The 18,774-nt window shown below is 35.4% G+C and overlaps 3 protein-coding genes across 4 annotated transcripts; 1 reads left to right on the top strand and 2 right to left on the bottom strand.

The window, feature by feature from the left end:
• The first annotated feature begins 1,303 nt into the window (after positions 1-1,303).
• LOC18043642 (malate dehydrogenase [NADP], chloroplastic) lies at positions 1,304-6,291 on the top strand. Its single transcript, XM_006436475.2, has 14 exons — positions 1,304-1,724; positions 1,895-1,991; positions 2,333-2,419; positions 2,931-3,015; positions 3,616-3,797; positions 3,884-3,954; positions 4,047-4,137; positions 4,231-4,305; positions 4,391-4,492; positions 4,599-4,721; positions 5,128-5,196; positions 5,323-5,391; positions 5,837-5,890; positions 5,990-6,291. Exons 1-14 carry the CDS (start codon positions 1,564-1,566, stop codon positions 6,041-6,043), a joined length of 1,320 nt encoding a protein of 439 aa, XP_006436538.1. The 5' UTR covers positions 1,304-1,563; the 3' UTR covers positions 6,044-6,291.
• A 776-nt stretch (positions 6,292-7,067) lies between these two features.
• LOC18043641 (NAC domain-containing protein 78) lies at positions 7,068-11,110 on the bottom strand. 2 transcript variants are annotated; one of them, XM_006436473.2, is made up of 6 exons: positions 10,673-11,110; positions 10,209-10,486; positions 9,863-10,063; positions 8,117-8,584; positions 7,898-8,015; positions 7,068-7,723 (listed from the first exon to the last, which is right to left on the bottom strand). In XM_006436473.2, exons 1-6 carry the CDS (start codon positions 10,839-10,841, stop codon positions 7,308-7,310), a joined length of 1,650 nt encoding a protein of 549 aa, XP_006436536.1. In that variant the 5' UTR covers positions 10,842-11,110; the 3' UTR covers positions 7,068-7,307. The 2 variants fall into 2 exon arrangements, with proteins under 2 accessions (XP_006436536.1, XP_006436535.1); XM_006436472.2 differs by having other exon boundaries at positions 7,898-8,012.
• A 2,292-nt stretch (positions 11,111-13,402) lies between these two features.
• Positions 13,403-18,005, bottom strand: LOC18043640 (NAC domain containing protein 50). The gene is made up of 4 exons (XM_006436470.2): positions 17,473-18,005; positions 16,656-16,933; positions 15,957-16,154; positions 13,403-14,283 (listed from the first exon to the last, which is right to left on the bottom strand). Exons 1-4 carry the CDS (start codon positions 17,696-17,698, stop codon positions 13,693-13,695), a joined length of 1,293 nt encoding a protein of 430 aa, XP_006436533.1. The 5' UTR covers positions 17,699-18,005; the 3' UTR covers positions 13,403-13,692.
• Positions 18,006-18,774: the final 769 nt, after the last annotated feature.

Here is an 18,774-nt window from a genome sequence, read left to right as displayed (position 1 = left end):
ATATATTCCTATGGTGATGAAATGCCAAATAATAATATTGCAGCTGAACGAATATAGCATTATTTCCATTCTGATATGGGATAAGAGAATACTGTAATTTGTGGAGATAGAAAATCATATTCTTTAGAAAACTGGTTAAGCTAAAAGCTTATGAACCTCTTCTTACATTAAATTTGAACTAAATTTGAGATAAAAGCTCGTAAACAGATTAAAAGATAAGAGTTCGAAAGTAAACAATAAAATTTAAAAAAAATTGCACTTATTGAAAATTCAACTTAAGACTTTAGTTCTGTGATAGAAAAAATAATTTGACTTAAGTTAATAAAAAGAGTCCAAAAATAGTATTCATGACAAATTTGATCTTTATTTTCATAAAGTTATTTACGTGATTCCAGCTTGCCGTTATTATTTTGATGAAGTTATAAACAATAGGATATATAACTTTTACTTTGTGGTAACAATCTGACAACATGTCATCTATATTTTGAATATACAAAAGACATGTCATAAATGATCTATCCACTCTTTCGACTAGTCATCTTGTCTATGGTATGAATTTTAAACGATAAAATACATACTATTAATAACAATACCACAAAAAGTTCGATAAAATAACTTTAAATATCTAATAATTGCTATACTAATAATTTTAATTTTCCTTTAAGTTAATTTAATTAGTTTGGTCAAATCATCAATTATCCAAACACAAGATAATACTAAATATAATCTGACATAATGGAGTCATCTTATTCAGTGTAATCTCATCCACTCAAATCTAACATACTAAACATGCAATTAAAATTTTAGTTGTTGTCCTTTCAAGACTAAACTAAACTTACAATACAACAACGATAAACAACACCTAAATTTCCTGAAAAAGCATATGTCAATCTGAAATTTTTTTTTGTATAGTAATCTGAAGAAACGTTTGCACAAAATTTGATCAAGTAATTGAGCAAGCCAGTTACGTAGGTATAATCAACTATCAACAAAATTGAGACAATATTTACATTGGCAGGAGTTGATTTCTACATGGTTATAGAAAATTTCATCAACTATTCAAAAGAGAATTGATAGCTGGATCCTATCACCAAACCAAGCTTGCATATACATACAAGCAAGCCAATCCCCATACTTCTTTCAATTGGACTTTTCTTACAAACTCACATGCCAAAATTCAACACCACAAACACAAATCAAATTACAGGTTAAAAAGCCAATATGTACTACTAACTCCCCATAACCAGTTAACTAACCATAAAACTGTAAAAGCCCAAGTCACCCACTAGAGATTTTATGGATGACAATGCCTTTACATGTGTCACTTGCACGGCCTTATACTAATATTTCAAATCATCCATAATTCCACTTCTACACTTCTACTCCTCTCCCTCCAAACCATTAAACCCCCCCTTCATTTCACTCTCATCAATTTCTCATACATACATAAGCCTTCCGAATCTTTCTCTCAAGACAAGACTTTTTAGTTTTAAATCTTTTCTGTTCACCTGCTGTTTCTTTTTCTCGAAATACTTTCTTTATATACCTCTGCTGGCTGCTGACATGGCGGTGGTGGCACAGCTGTCACCATCTTCATACACCGAAACCACCCGTCTCAGCTCTTCACAGCTCTCACTCTCATCGACCCACCTTTCATCTCTCCGTCGCCGTGCTTTTCGACCCATCATCGGACCCAGAAACCCCACCATCTCTTGCTCTGTAAAGTAAGCGAGCAGTTTTTTTTTTTTTTAAATTTGAATCAATATATAGAGGGAGAGAGAGTTATATATGTACATGTGTATATATTTCTTTGCATTGGTTAATACTGTTATTAGTACTGTGCTTTTTTTATTTTGAGTGATCTCAAAGGGATTTGCTTGTTTTTGTGTCTCAGTCAAGTTCAAGCCCCGGTCGCAGTTGAACGAGATGATCCTAAGAGCAAGACTAACGATTGCTATGGTGTTTTCTGTCTCACATATGATCTCAAAGCTGTAAGTTCTTTAATTGTTTGCTATACCTGGGCGTGTCAGTATGTACGTATTATGTATACATATGTGCGTGTGTTCTGTTCTGGAGAGGGAATGGTTTGCTTTGCATGTATTTGGAGTTTGTGATACAAGTGCATTGATATTGTTTGTTGATTTGCTTGTTTCTAATTGGTGCTTCTTGTTGTTGATGTGAGTAAATGTTGAGTCACTTTATTGAATGGTTCTGCTTATTATGATTATTGTTTGTTGACTTGGCTTGAGGGTTGTAGTTATCTTGTCTTTATTGATTGATTGTGTTCAATTTGTGCTTATAACAAGAGATCTTTGTCAAATTGTCTTTACAGGAAGAGGAGACAAAATCCTGGAAGAAAATGGTTAATATTGCAGTGTCGGGTGCTGCTGGGATGATTGCTAATCATTTACTTTTCAAAGTAAGGAAATCCTGTTAATCAAATTTTTATCACAAGTAAACCGTGATTAACTTCTGTAACTTGCTTTATTTTTGATAGACTCTGGTCACCATTATGTTTTGGTTGATGTTAGAATTTGTGTTTTTAACTTCCTCTAGAATGGTGCGGATAAGGTAGTGGGTCCTCAACAATAAATAACAGTGAACTGTCATTCGTATGATTCCATTCATAGACTGTATACACAGTCAGCTGTGCCTTATAATCCTGAAAGAAAAGCTGTTTGGTAGATTTCATCATAAAGTCCTATGTGAATAATTCAAATCAAGATTAATTGCCCTGTTGGCCATACATTGTAATTATTGCCATTCTTTTTCTCCTCGTCAAATAAAATTATTCATTTCCTATGGGAACCAGATTGTTGAACTTGAACTAAAAATTATTGGTGTATTTATATTGGGATAATATATTTGCTTCAGTGATGTAAATGACCTTGTAATAGCAATAGAATTTCTAACTTGTCTTTTTCTTCCAGCTCGCAGCTGGGGAGGTTTTAGGGCCAGATCAACCGATTGCATTGAAACTACTGGGATCTGAAAGGTCCTTACAGGCCCTTGAAGGTTGGTACTCTAATATACCTTTTACTATCATTTTAATCAACAGTCTCAGACAAGCTGTCCGGAACTCTTGTTCTTTCTGTCTGTGGGTGCTTATGTTTGTAAATGCTATGAAATTTATAATTGAGAGAAAATGTGTATGATTGATCCTCCTGTACAGTAGAAAAAAACTGATAGTATAAAATGATATTATTTGTTGAAAGAATACAGAAAGTAACAAGATTGATCAATGTATTCTAGTTGTCTCATATTCTGTTCAAGTCACTGTAATTCCACCATGCATTCTTATCCACTATGCCAATATTTTTAAAAAAATTAAAAATTGCATCCCAATATGTTATACCTGGTGCTTGGTATCAGCTGGAATAAGAATTGGATGATTAGAGAACTTAACCTTGTCATCCTAAGCTGCAAATTTTAGTTTATCTCCCTGTTTTTCAATTTATGTTTAATGCATGTGATTGTAATATGCTCCAAGACCCAAAGAAGTGAATTGACAATGTACAGGTTTAGACTGGTTTCCTTCATTCTGGAGATCTATATCTCATTTTTATTTTTTGCCTTGTAGATGCATCTATCAACTTAATGTTTTCATGTATGCAGGAGTGGCGATGGAACTTGAGGATTCCTTGTTTCCTTTGTTGAGGGAGGTGAAAATCGGAATAAATCCATATGAGCTGTTTGAAGATGCAGAATGGGCCCTTCTGATTGGAGCAAAGCCTCGTGGGCCAGGAATGGAAAGAGCCGGCTTATTAGATATCAATGGCCAGATATTTGCAGAGCAGGTTCAATGTGTATATGCATTTTGGACCTACTTCTGAATCCCATTTGCAACAATTTCCAATTCTGATCTTGGTGCACAATTTTGTAGGGAAAAGCTCTCAATGCTGTCGCATCCCGTAATGTCAAGGTGATAGTTGTGGGGAACCCCTGTAACACCAAGTAAGAAGATCGCCTTTATGGCTACTATGGTTGATACCTAGGCTTTTTTTCCTCTGTGTTATCTCTGATTGGTAATTTCTTTTCATTTGCAGTGCTTTAATTTGTTTAAAAAATGCTCCCAGCATACCTGCAAAGAACTTTCATGCTTTGACTAGATTAGATGAAAATAGAGCAAAATGCCAGGTATAGCTCTTACCTACTAGACCCAGAAATCATAAGTAGTTATTCTTTGACCATCTGTCAATAATTGTTGTACTTATTGGCTATTTTGTGCAGCTCGCCCTTAAAGCAGGTGTATTCTACGACAAAGTGTCAAATATGACCATCTGGGGAAACCACTCAACCACTCAGGTCAACAAGCAGATACTGTAAACATAGTACATAGGTCAAATTACTCCAATATTTTTTAAAAGGAACTCTGTGAAACTGTTGCCAGGTTCCGGACTTCCTAAATGCTAGGATCAATGGCTTACCTGTGAAAGAGGTTATCAAGGACCACAAATGGCTGGAAGAGGGGTTCACTGAAACAATCCAGAAGGTAAGATTGGTTGATAACTTCACCTTAATTTTATTTGTAATGAATTGCATAGTCTTCCTATAAACTCTTTTAAGCCTTCATGAACAAGTATAAATTTGATTTTCAGAGAGGTGGACTACTGATTAAGAAATGGGGAAGATCTTCAGCTGCATCCACTTCTGTGTCAATTGTTGATGCCATGAAGTCTCTAGTAACTCCCACACCCGAGGGTGATTGGTTTTCATCTGGCGTAAGTTTATTGTTTCCTGCTCTTTTTTCCTTCTAAGAAAGGTCAGGCTATTTATTCTCAAGAAATTTTATAGTTGGAGATTCATTATCTTTACTTGTCCTAGTGGCGTGAAAAAAGAAAGTTGAAAAACTAACAACCTCTTACGTAGAAATTGCAATATATTTAGACAGCTGAAAGTTCTGGATATTATTTATCAAGCCCTTCATTACTTGTTTTTGAAAGGGTTACGGAGTTCATAAGTGTGAATTCTTTTATTCAATTAACAATTTTTTTTTCTAACACCCAAACCCTGCCCTGTTTGGTGGAGATAGCTTCATACCGAGACCTCATCAGCTAATAAAAAATTTCAGTCGGCTTTGGTTTCTAGAGTTTTATATTTCTCTGACAGTTAAAAATGCAAATGTAGGTTTATACAAATGGAAATCCTTACGGCATAGCAGAGGATATTGTCTTCAGCATGCCATGCAGATCAAAAGTAAGTTTGATCTAGTATCTTCTTTCTCATAATTTTTTTTTAATTTTCTAAATTTTCTGTAAACATAAAGAGATCTGTGCTCATACGCACTTAGTTAATTTCTAAGAAAGTTACATCGGTATGCAGGGAGATGGTGATTATGAACTTGTCAAGGATGTAATATTTGATGACTACCTTCGCAAGCGGATAGCGAAGGTATGATCCAACATACTTCTGCAAAGAATTTTTTCGCTACTGAACACCATATGCAAACCAAAGTAGAAGAAAGATAAATCAAATCTTGTCCAAAGGGAGTATTATACATAATATTTTAAGAATATGAATGGGATACTTAAAAAATGGCATAATTCCATGATCAACCAAGTGTACGTTGCTAAGAGTGGTTATTACATTTCTATCCTTCACGTATTTCAAATATTAGTTTCATGAATACAAATGGAAACAACCTTTAAAATGGAATCATCTCTTGATACACTAGGATGCCGACCTGAGAAGTCATATAGTGTTTGCTTCTGCTGCCAGGAGCAATAAAGTATTGTGCCAACTCTAACCAAAAAGAATTCAAACCAGTTCAATGTCCTGGACTTTGGATAAATTCTTTAAACCATTTTTAGACATGACTGACACCGTTTCTTTACAGACCGAACAAGAGTTGCTAGCTGAGAAGAAATGTGTGGCCCATCTTACAGGAGAGGTATATATATATTTAATATTTTTCTACCACAAAATTGCTCTTCTTTTCGTTAATACTACTAAGATTAATATCGTATTCTATCCCCTTTTTTCTTTTCAGGGCATTGCTTTTTGTGATCTACCAGAGGACACTATGCTTCCCGGAGAAATGTAAACGTGGTTAGGGCTCTAGGAAATCATGACTGCTACTGCAATAAGCTGTAGAGTGAGAAGGCAGAATATGAACTATTTATTTATTACGAGTGTGCAGGATAACGTGCCAGTATTAAACCATTTAATGAAATTTGAGATTGGAAGTGTCCAGTCAAGTTGGCTTGGCTTGGCTTTTGCCGTGGTTACCTTATGTGTGAATACTCGACACTGATATACCACACCACATAAGAACGTTTACATTCTGTATTATTTGTCCTTATGTATAATCACAGTATGTACCTCACAGAATGATAATTTGTGAATCATATTTTTCTAAATCCTTAGGTTTCTCTAATCCGTAGTTGCAGTCTCCTTGTCATATACAATGTTGCCTGGAAGACTTCTGCCAGCTATTTAGAGCCATGGAGACTGCAAGGACTAGATGATAATGAGATTCTTCATAGAAGGAAAGACATGAAGCATTTCTACAAAGGAAGAGTTACTCCGTCGATTCAAATGATAAAAACTCTAATACGGTATAAAAAATCACAAATATGTTCGCTGAAAGGTGGGGGTTGTGCCATTTGGCTGGTATAAAATGCCGTAACTACTAGGCCAGCCCTTTGAAGCTTGCTAGGATAACATATCAATAGTTGGATTTGCAAGACCATGCTGTCATTTGCAAGCCTTGATCAACAGATTCTTGCTGCAAGCCTGGATTTCACGTGCGACGGGTCATATCGTTTCCAAAAAAGAGATAAAAAAACCTCCACTTTCCTACTTCTTGAATGGGAACAAGTTTGATCTTCCTTGAATGATTCATCTAGTGCTTAGCAAACCATAAGCAGCATTGCCCAGAAAGCAGATAAAATTCATCAAGCAAGAAAGCAAATAACAAAAAACGATCTAGGGTACACTGGAGAGTACAGTTTCATCCTTGCCAGAATGCTGCTGTGAACAAAGAACTTCATAACAATCAGCACAGCACATCTAATTGTAATTTTAACATAGCATATAGATTTATTTCAAGGCAAGACTCCAACAGGAAAGCGAAACCAGAATTTCAAATAATATTATCGTATTCGACTACAAGTGTGGACATATTTAAAAGTTACAATGGTATAAAGTATATAAGACGCCAACTTAATTTGACAGTCAAAAAGTTACATATAACAACATATCTGCAATGAGGTGGTGTCCAAGTCAATAATCTATAAAGAAATATCAATATCAACCAACCCTATCAACTTAACCAGCAAATAAAGTTTTGGATGCAGTAATCCTGTTTACTTGGCAGAGACACAGGCACCAATCTTAAAACCCACTGAAAGAATTACGATCCAAAGGAACAACAACAACCACAAGCTCCGGAACACCACCGACCCCGTCTTACCAGAGAAAATGTTACCCGCCGGTTCAAAACTGGTATGACTAGGACTGATGACATTTTGTGACAAGTCAAAAGAAAAGACAATATTCATATCCCCATTCTTGCCAACCGACCAGTCCAATCCACTTCCACTTAAAGTGATATTTCTGATTCTGATCATACCGGCAGTAACATGAACTGAACTGGACGGATGAGCCAATGAATTGAGTCGAAGAGCTGCATCCTTCGTAGGGAACTCCGAGGCAAATGCAGGAGCAGCAGCAACGTTGCCCAACATTTGACTGGCCTGTTTGAGGAAGGGATACTTGACATCTGCACCATACGAAAAAATTAATGATTCCAGATAAATAAGAAAGGATGAAAGGAAAACAAGTGCACAGACTATAGTACGACAGATCTTAAGTTGCAATACATATTAGCTTACGAAATCCACACAGAGGAGAACACGGAGAACCAGTGATGCCAACTGAAATGACATAATTTTACCTGATTCGGATTTGACAATATCTGGCTTTTGCTCTGAAGTGGATGCAACATCATTACCATGTACTTCAACTTGATGCTGGCCAGCCATGGACATTTGATCAGTTACTTCAGTCACCTGCTGTTGCAAATGTAACAAACCAGATTAATACACCAACCGAAAAAATAGAAGATGAGAGAAAGAAATGAGGAGGAGAAAGAAGTTCAAAATTGAACTTCTACCTCTGTTGTGAGAGGCACTTGGTCAGAATTGTTGTCTCCGCTCCCCAGAATTTCAGAAGCATCAAAAGTCAGGTACTCTGAGTTGTCATCATTAGCATCAAAGAAATTAAGGTACTCTTCAACCATGTCAAACCCTTGAGAATCAGCTTCAACAGTGCTTGATAGATCGTTAGCTTCTAGGTATAATCCATCACTGAATTGAGGATTATCAGTAGCATCCAAGTAAGGCTCATTGAGAAAATAATTAACGCCACCAGCATTGACACCATTGCTAGAATCAATATATTCATCTTTTACCGGTCTTGCATCCATCAGCTCTGAATTATGCTGTGTGGCACCCACGCCTATCATGGGCTTCTGATTATCTGGACTCAAGTCCCTTGAATGCTCAACATGGTTGCTTGACTCTCCATGATAGAAGTTCAAATGACGCGGGGCATTTTCAGATTGATTTGCAACATCAATATTCTGGCAAAAGGCATAATTTTCAGGACACTGTAAATCCAAAAGTCTAAATGCCAACTACCTAACAATAGTATTTAACACTTTTTTATATTGTCATTTATATTGTCACGAAGCAGCATGCAGTGTTATTTTTGTGCTCATAAAAGTCAGTGCCAGTTACAGCTCAAAATAATAACTTCCGTCAGTAAGACTATTGTGCAACTCCTACAATCAACAAATAAAGTGAAAAATCTAATAAATTGGTTGCTAAAAAGAAATATCTACGGAAAAAAATCAAATAGAGATGAAAGGAAAGCGGATTTTCTTCTTCTGAAAAACTTCAAAGAAATAAGTTTTAGCAAAGTGGAGACATGAAGACAGTATCTAAAAATAATTATAAAATGAATCCAAATGTCAATAAGAAAAGCATATAAGCCTCTGTGCCCAAGCCCAAACCCAAATGGACTCTTCTTCCAGGTCAAGAGTCAAAAATATCCTAGATCAGCTTAAAACTCAAAATATAACATAACAAAAATAATGACACTTAATACAATCACAGTTCCTCATTGGTGGAATCTCCTTGCTTGACATTTTACTAACGATCCAATATGGTATATACATTTTCATCTGAATATTCTTGTGAAATTTAAGCCTTCATCTATTAAATAACTATCCGAGACAACCAATTAATTCTCTATTGTACAACTATTAAAGTGAGCAAATCACACACTTTTGGAGTTTACTCCCATAAATGCCCTTCCAAAATATAACTGTTTGCAGAAAATTGGATAATGAGAATACTTTTAGTCCAAAAAGCTAGAAAACTAAATCTAAGTGATCTGTTCAAAACATGTGCAAGTTAATTAAAAAGGAAAAGTTTATAACTCCACTCTCTCTCTTAACCCCCCCCCCCCCTTTTCTTTTTCTCTTGTTAAACTTCATTTATTCAACATCAATCATATAACCGCCAATATTTCTCAGTACTTTGCAGGAAAATTTCAACGCTCACATGTAAGTTTAGATAACAATTTGAATCTTAAATATTATGGATTATTCTATATTTTCTTAAATGACAAAGTAACATACACTTAACTTCAAGGTAAGACACCCTAAGACAACAATATTAATGTAATTCTCTCAGTTTATCGCCTCGTGATAGTTGAATTCATTTGCAAAACATGGACAGTCACTCACTCATCCATATAACATTTAACACCAATACATCCAAGACTCAAATTAAAAGGATGATATGCCATTGTAAACAAAATCAATTCTAAAAATCATGATTAGATAAAATCAAACCTGATCAAGGTCATTCGTTTCAAAATATGCATCATCACTAACCACCAATTCGTCAGCAACCACGTCATGACCTGGTACAAGAGCTGCGTCAACCACCTCATCATCCTCCCATTCCTCTTCAATAAAAGGTGCCCCATACTGCTCCCCATTCTTTGGCCCTGATCCACTCTTCTGGAATATCCTACACAGAACAAATGCATCCTTCCCCAACACAACCAACAACCAATCAATTTCCACTAGTTGCAAAAACACTAAAAAAAAAAAAGAGAGAGAGAGACAATTGATCAAATACCAAAACAACACAAATAAAAACACAAATCCCAAACAGAGTCCTCCATGATCTCACCTGCGCAACTCCAGCTTTCTCCAAATCGTCATCAGTGAGGCGGTACTCATGCATCACCCAATTGGTACGTTCGCCATGAGGAGCCCTCCCCATGTGATAGACAAGGGTCTTCTTCATCCCAACAGTCCGCGTATTATGATGAACAGGGCGATCCTTCCCAGTGGTCTTCCAGTATCCTTTTTCAGTGGCCCTATTGGTCCTCGACCCATTGCCATACTTCTTATCCAACATACTAAAAAAATACCACTCCTTGTCCCTAGTTTTCAACCTCGACTTATCTAAACCCACCAGGATAAAGTAAAATTAAAAATAAAATTAGACAAATTAGGACATCGTATCCTAACAAATAGATTAAAGACAAATATTTACAAGTATATATATTTACCATACCTGAAGAATAACTAGATCTGTACAAAAATCGTAACTTTGTGAGCAAAAAATGAAATTTAGGGAAAACAAAGTACCAGGTAGGTCCCAAGGCTCGGACTTGTAAATATCGGTGACGCAGATTGGGTTGAACCGGAGCGATCTATGGCAAACCTTCCGTTTCAAATAATACCGTACGAGTTCCTCATCGGTGGGGTGAAATCGGAACCCCGGAGCTAACGACGTCGATGCAAACTCACGGCCCATCAATCGAAGCGAATTACAGAAATAAAGGATTCGATTAATTAAATTGTTATAAAAAAGATAATTAGAACTTTAGCTGAATTTTTTCAAAATTAGGGTTTAGGTTTTTTTTTTTTTGGGGTTTTTTTTGGGGTTAATTAATTGGAGTTTCAGAAAAAGTGGGAGAAGCGAGCCAGAGAAAGACGAGACATCTTGCTGAGGAAGAAATGAATAGTGCGAAGTCTGTCCCGCTTTGAATTAAGTAGCAATTGAGGAAGCACTGCTAGGATTACCCGTCGTGTGTCTTTTTCTCTATTTTATTGTAGTCGACGTGGCTTTTGTATAGGATTGACACGTGAGCAGGCAGGAGTGGGTGTGACCATAACACGTGCGGAGCCAATGGTAGGCGGTTGCTTGCTCGCTCCGCGCAATTGACGTAACCGCATCCGTCAAGTGATTGCTTTAAATATAATCAAAATGACGGATATGTCCTCTCGAAGACTTGGACTTCGCTGAGATACTTAAAACGAACCGTATCGATAGAGTCAGTCAACATCGATGTAACACTATTGTTGCACTTGCATCCTCGAAAAAGAACCATATCGATAAATCAAAATCTAGGCTGTCTGATTTGTTCGCTCTCTCTAAGTCAAAAAAATTGTACAATAATTATTATGTTTCCCTCTAGCATATGTTAATTAATTCCCTCACCTTACATGTGATTTGAGGATTGTGACATATTTTGCATAAGCTGATTAAGGTTTAAGAGAAATCCTACATAATCTAATTATCAAGCTGTACACCAACATTTTGTCCCTCTGCTTCATTAAGCTCTAGTATGTTGTATAAAAGGCCTTACCGTTCTTCCATAAAATTAATAGATTATTAATGATGAATATATTTATCCTGTGAGTGGATATCCAAGTGAAAATTCGTATCTATTTTGTAAAATAAATGTGTTCGATTTTTGTGGGTAGGGGTACATATCTTTTAAAACGTAGGAATATATGTCTCGCAACTATTTTCGGGTTATTTTTTTATGAGGAACCTCAAATTGTATTATAAAAGTATGTTTGGTATGTATAACAGGATAGGATGGAATGTGATTGAATAGAATGAGAAATGATAGAATATAAATGAAATATATTTAATACCATCATGTTTTTGGAATAGTTCAAGATTTGATTGGATTGAATAATAAAATATTATTGAAATTAATTTAAAATAACTAAATATTTATTTGATCATAGTTTAATGGATTAATACAAATGAAAAATTAATGTAAAAAAAGAATATTTTTATTTATAACAATTTATATTTTATTTACATTAATATGTGATAAATGTAATAAATATCATTGTGAATTTTTAATAACACATAATATAAATAATAACTTCAAAATAAATAAATAATTTGTCTTAATAATAGTTAAATTTTCATAAAATTATAAATTATTAAATCACTATAATATAATTATTGGGAAATATATTAAATAAATAAAAATAAAAATGATTTATTTTTAACTAATATCATTGACGTTGATTGGTCTAATAAAATTTAATATCAAATTGTAAATAAATTTAAATTCCAAACAAACCCATAATTCCTTTTTTTTTTTCTTTTTTTGGAAGGTATGAATTTCATCTCAAGATTAATAATGGCCAACAATACAACAATACATCGCCATAAAAGGGTAAATAAACGACCATATCTAGCTTAAGTAAAATATAGAGGATAAGATCCAAGACTCAAGCCTAAATTAAATGCGGCCTCCATCAGCCATCACAAAAAATCGAAAAAAGACAAAATTTAACCTTTAAAACTACTCAAGTATCGGAGGAATTTCACAGAACTGACCTAACCCGCCTCAACAAATGTATGTGAAACCTCTTCCAATCTGATAATACAAAACAATACAGGCAACACAACACAATATTAAACAAAACACAAACAACTAATAAAATTGTCTCTCATAGAATCATCCTCAAAGGTCTCTTGATGAACTCTTATCCCAGGCCATCTTTTACTCATCCGAAGCCATCAAAATCTCAATGCATCACCTACTAGAGCCCTTTAGCGACTCCAATAGAGGCATATCATCCCCATACCAGCACTGACACAATCCTGATAAAAAAACTAAAACAACACCATCTTTGGCACCAAACAGACCCTCATGAGCGGCAGAAATACAATGTCCAACCACAAAATTACAAACAAATTCAAAAAAGGAAAATGCAATGAAAATAAAAAAAAAAAAGAGAAAAAAACCAAAAGAAACTTGCAAAAAAAAAAATGAAAAAGACAGAAAATAGAAAAACAGTAAATACAAAAACAGCAAACCCCAAGTTCTAATGTCTGTATATTGTAAGTACTAGCTCAAAACAAAAAAAAAGTATGTTCAATTTTTTTTCATAAAGTTGGTACTTGTTACATTCTCATCAACCACTTACCGTCGCCAACCTGTAATGAATAGGGAGAAAAGATTGAAAGTCTACAAAGTGCTGCGGGTAAAGCTTTGAAACTGGCACAAACAAATGGAAACTGCTTCAGAGGTTTCTCAAACAAATTTAGGGCAAATGGACCAATAGTTTTCCTGAAAAGGGTTCATTAGCACAATATTGAATTCTCAACAACAATGAACTTACCGAGTTCTAACACAGACTTAAAAACAAGGTCTCAGTTTACATTACCGACTGTTGGTGCAAAATATCCCGCCATTCTCATAACATTACAACAACTAAACAACAGACCTCCGAAATTTACAAATACATTCTGTAATCAACAGATAAGAGGGGAAAAGCCCATAAGAGGTCGATGACTCCTACACTGATCGAACAAACAACGCTACGATTAAATGGGGCTGCATTTCAGTCCACTAAGCAGCTTTGTTTTTCCTCTTCAAATCCTCATTTTCCCTGGTCAGGAAATCAATTCGCGAATGCAGGATGTTAATCATGGCTTGAGCACTCATCAGATCAAGCTTCAATGTCGCCCTCTCAACGACAACCTCGCGCACCTGGTTCTTCAGTTCTTTGATAAGTTTAGCACAGTCAGGTGGCATCTGTGAATCAAAATCATTAGCTTCAAATGGAGCAGCTGTGGGAACACAAGATGTCTCTCTGGGTTCAATAGACTCCATCAGAGAGAACTCCAACAACGCAGAAATTGCTGCTGTTGTTGCTGAATTTGTCGCCATCATCGTTGCTGTTTCAGCTGTTGTGGTGGTAGATGACGAAGGATCCTGGCCTGCTCCAGATGAATTATCTGAACCATTTGATCGGTTAGAACCTGAATCATTCTGCCTTCTTCTTTTGTATTGGAGAAGAGGAAGAGGTGCCTGTGTATTTAACACACATAGCGAAGGACAACCGTCTGTCCTTTCCCTCTTGCAATCCAGTAAATCATTTTGAGCATCTTTTGGAAGTTCATTAATATTCAGAGGCTCCTTATTGATGGATTGAGAATCCTGGAACACTCAACCAACATTCAATAGCACTTTATTCAGTAAATTAAGGAGATAGTAAATAGCAATCCACCAACCCAGTGATATTGAATGAAGACGCCAAAAAGAAGCATATGGATAAATAACCAGTCAAATCATGTACAGTTGTACAAACGTCATAAATTAAACCAATGTGCCACTACTCAGTGCCACCACACTAACAAAAGCATTCATAATCGGCAAGTCCAATTTTATTTTATTTTGATGTCCTGATAAGTGGTAATTCCAAACTTTCTGATAACTAATTTTGACATTAATACAATACAAACATTGTCAAAAAAGGAAAAAAAAAAAGAAAACAGCCATGTGCATGGTCCTGATTTTCAGGTGGGATGCATAATAAGTTAACAATGGAAATAGGCAGGTTAAAGAGAAACAGACTAGAAAGAACAGAAATTGGAGAGAAATAGAACTGTAATGAAAAAGAAGAGAGGATAGAAAAGTGTATGTTTATGTGTTATTCAAATAATCACATGCTTTGCTAAGAAAAATACATCAATTGCTATTTATAACAACCAAAAAGAAATCTAAACTAATGAGATGCCATGAATTAATGATAAGAGGTCAGCAAATTCCTATACTTCTATGTCAATTGCGTTCTTAGGAAAAATTTGGTTTCATCCCATTTAAGAAGAACCAACATAATTTCGTAATTCTTGCTCCCTTGAAATGTTATATTCTTATAGGTGCTTACATTGCCACTGAAGACTTTAACACTGCACAACAATATATGTTATTAGCAAGCATTTTGGAAGCAACATCCTCTAACAGTATGATACAAAGTCAAATGAAATCAAACAAAAGAAACTGATATTATCGTCTGTAGTAGTCTTTGACAATTAGAAGAAAGAACTACACCACACCATGTATGGGGAAAAATATAATATTTCATAATCATAACCACACCATGAACCAGCACATGCTCTAGATGACATTGAATAAATTCAATCTCTGTAAGGAAACCCTACTTGTTTATCAGCGCCCTTCAAGTAAAGACTAAAAATTAAAACGAGAAGCCAGATGCCCTTCAACTTCCTAGCCACAAATGATTTTCAGAATAATCTATTCGGTCAATCTTTGTAAGTTTTCCTTCCCAAAAGGTAGAGGCATGAACCCTATAGGCTTAAGGAATTACATTTTTCCTTCACGTCCATGGAGATAATTTGGAGGAGGTATCATACCCATTAGACTTGAACCTATTATAGAAGGAAAGTATGCATTCGCCTAATAAATGTCAATAAATACGCTGAGAAGGTTGCATCCATTTAAGCATGGATTTTAATCCATCACCTATATTATATATTGAATGACCCTATGATTTTCAATGAATCCAAAGACAATGACTCTCAGTAGTTCAGACGTTAATTGTAATTTAAGAGGAAGCTCGAAGATAATCAAGTACCCAAAGTACTCAAAATTAAAAGTGATTAAAACAAACTTTTGATGTTTACATCACTGGCTTGTTCAACCGTTCAATTATATTAAAATGCTGGATTCTTGTCTACAGTAATTGGCCAGAGTCCATTGGATATTTTTCAATATATTGTCAACCCCTTTATCATAACTTGCAGTATCACACATATGCTTAAAAATTAAAAGAGAAAAGAAGGGTAAGACGAAAAAGAGGATGGGCAGACCTGCTCAACACGCATCCTTTCGCCAGCATTCCTTTCAGTACCAACATCATCACCTGCTACCACCTCATCTGCAGCATCTTCTCCTGGAAAAGTTGCCATGCCATCATCCCATTCCTCCTCAACGAATGGTGCATATCGATTCCCATTGGGTGGCCCTATGTTGTTCTTGTGGAATACTCTACACAGCACATATGAAGCCTTTTGCACAAAAGAAAACAAGCAAATCCTATAAGATTTATGATGAACAAGTATGCACTTAGGTTGCAGTGAAATTGCAGTGTTAAAACTCCTACGCTAAAGATTTTGCATTATTTACGACCCCAAGAAAACATATTCAGTTCTTCAAATTCACTGACCTGGGTACAAACAACTGAAGTAAAATGTACTGGCTTATTCATTGTCAAAACAGTATATATCATAAAATCCGAAAGGACCAAATCAATTTTCCAGACAATTCCAAAATTCTTTCGGAAACCAAATACAAGCTATATAGAATTACTAAAACCAAAGAAGCTTAACCTACAACAGAAAACTATGGGAGAACCTTTTCTATCAATCCTAAATTTTGTGTTTGATAACTCAACTCAAGAATATTCTTTTTCTATTAACAATAACTCAGCTCAAGGGTGTTATTTGTTTCGTAAATACTATTAGCATCTGAAATCAAAACCAGCAACAAAAATTTCATTATAGCCTTACCAGTCCAGGCCCCAATTGCTCGAATTCTTCTTCCACAAGGCGGTACTCATGCATAACCCAATTGGTCCGCTGCCCATCAGGGGCACGCCCACTATGAAACACAAGCGTCTTCTTCATTCCAATGAGTTGCGACTCCCGGCGAATCTCACGATCCTTCCCTGTTGCTTTCCAATACCCTTTCCGCGTAGCTCTATTCATTCTTGCCCCATTTACATACTTCTTATCCAATGGACTGAAAAAGTACCACTCTTGATCTCTGGTCTTCATCCACGAAAAATCTAAAACCACATAAACAAGTAATGTTTAAACTTTCTTCTCCAATAAACAGAACAATAAACTCTCAAAAGCCCTCTTGATACTATTAAAATAAAAAAACAAAAATCCCATAAAGAAAATCATATCTAGCCGAATGGTCTTCAATATTGAGTAAACTAAAACCCCCTAAACAAGTAAACCCCCGATAAGCAACCATATCAAAGAAATATAAACCGCAAAACTCCAGATATAAGCCAAACCCCTCTCAGAAATGTAATTAAAAAAAAAAACTCAAAAACAAATTATGACTATCAAAATCACCACAGACAGCAAAACAAAAATAACAAAAACAAAATAAAAAACCTAATATTTGCAAAATAAAAAATCTAAATAATAACTAGCGAGAAATGGTACCACTAAAATCACAGGACTGAAAAAAAACAAAACCCTAACTTTTTCCGGCAAACGGTAAAAGGAAAATGAAAATACAAAAAGCCACTAACAGAAATGAAAAAAGTATATGCAGAAAAAAATTAGAGCGAAAGAGATGAGTAATCCTGACCTGCGAGGTCCCAAGGCTCGTTCTTATAAATATCGACCTCGCCAATGGCGTTGAAGCGAAAGGGCCTGTTATAGACCTTGCGCTTCAAGTAATAGCTCACAAGCTCTTCGTCCGTTGGGTGGAATCGAAACCCAGGTGCAAGTGCCGCCGTATTCTTCTTCGCCGCTGCCGGTGTCGCAGGTGTCGCCGGTGTGGTGGTCGTGAGGGCAAGACCTTCGTTACCCATTTGAGAAACCAAAAACGGCCTGATTGTTGATGGGGTTAGGGCTTTTCCCGTGACGGGGATGATAGAAGAAATGTTGGGATTGATTGGTGGGGAAGCAACTGCGGCTGGTAGCTTCAATTACAAGAAATTAGGGTGTCTCAAGTGGAGTGAAGAAGCATCGTTTTGTCATTTCATTTTTTTCCTTTTTGTTTTCTGTTTTTCGAAAATTCATTTTTTTTTTAAATTGTTGTATTGATTGCAGTGCAGTAAAAGGTTAATTTGGTAATTTCAATGAACTTGGTAAGTGACAACTGACTATTAAAGGATATTTATTGTCTGTGCGAGCTATCATATCTATCTGCACTGCACTTGAAAACTCCAAAAGAAGAGAAATCTTATCGTATTCGAATTTTTTCAAAACAAATTTTGGTAACCTTTTTTTTTTTTTTTTGTGGAAATACGCAACGTTCTGTTTCCCAAAATACTTCTATTTGTAAAATTAATCATAAAAATAGATTATAATTATTGATTAATATGATTCAATCGTTTAAAATACTGCTAATTTGTTTGATAATTTTATATTTCTTTTTGGGAGAAAGATAAGGGAGTATTTCAATGAAAATCCCCTTTTACCAAAATTCTCAAGTTTTAAGCAATTACTAAAAAGAGGAAATGTTGCTAAAAACATTAAAAATGATGTTATTTTCAATTTTATTATATAGAAAATAAATCCCCCCCCCCCTCCCTTTGTTAAGGAGGTACATGAGATATTTCAGAAAAGTCTTTTAATAAATTTTATTATTATTTATAATTACTGCAAAAAGTATCTGAAAAACATTAAAATGTTAATTAATAAAATATAAAGTGCAATTATCCAGGCTGATGTAATTAGTTAGACCGTGGGTGCTGGCTTGGCCTGTCTTATGTCAGTTAAGTGCCAAAACCAAAGCGTGAAAAGCACGTTTCTATCTCGGACTTTTCCTGTAAGGCAAGTAAAGGTTCCACGGGCCCCATGCCATCATGCACAAACGAGTTCGGCCGTGTGATTCAAACCCATCAAGCATTCCAATCTTCTGAGGAGACCCCAGGCCATGGCT

Source organism: Citrus clementina, unplaced genomic scaffold, assembly GCF_000493195.1.
Source record: "Citrus clementina cultivar Clemenules unplaced genomic scaffold, Citrus_clementina_v1.0 scaffold_4, whole genome shotgun sequence".
NCBI lineage: Eukaryota > Viridiplantae > Streptophyta > Magnoliopsida > Sapindales > Rutaceae > Citrus > Citrus x clementina.
This window is presented reverse-complemented; position numbering and strand designations above follow the sequence as displayed.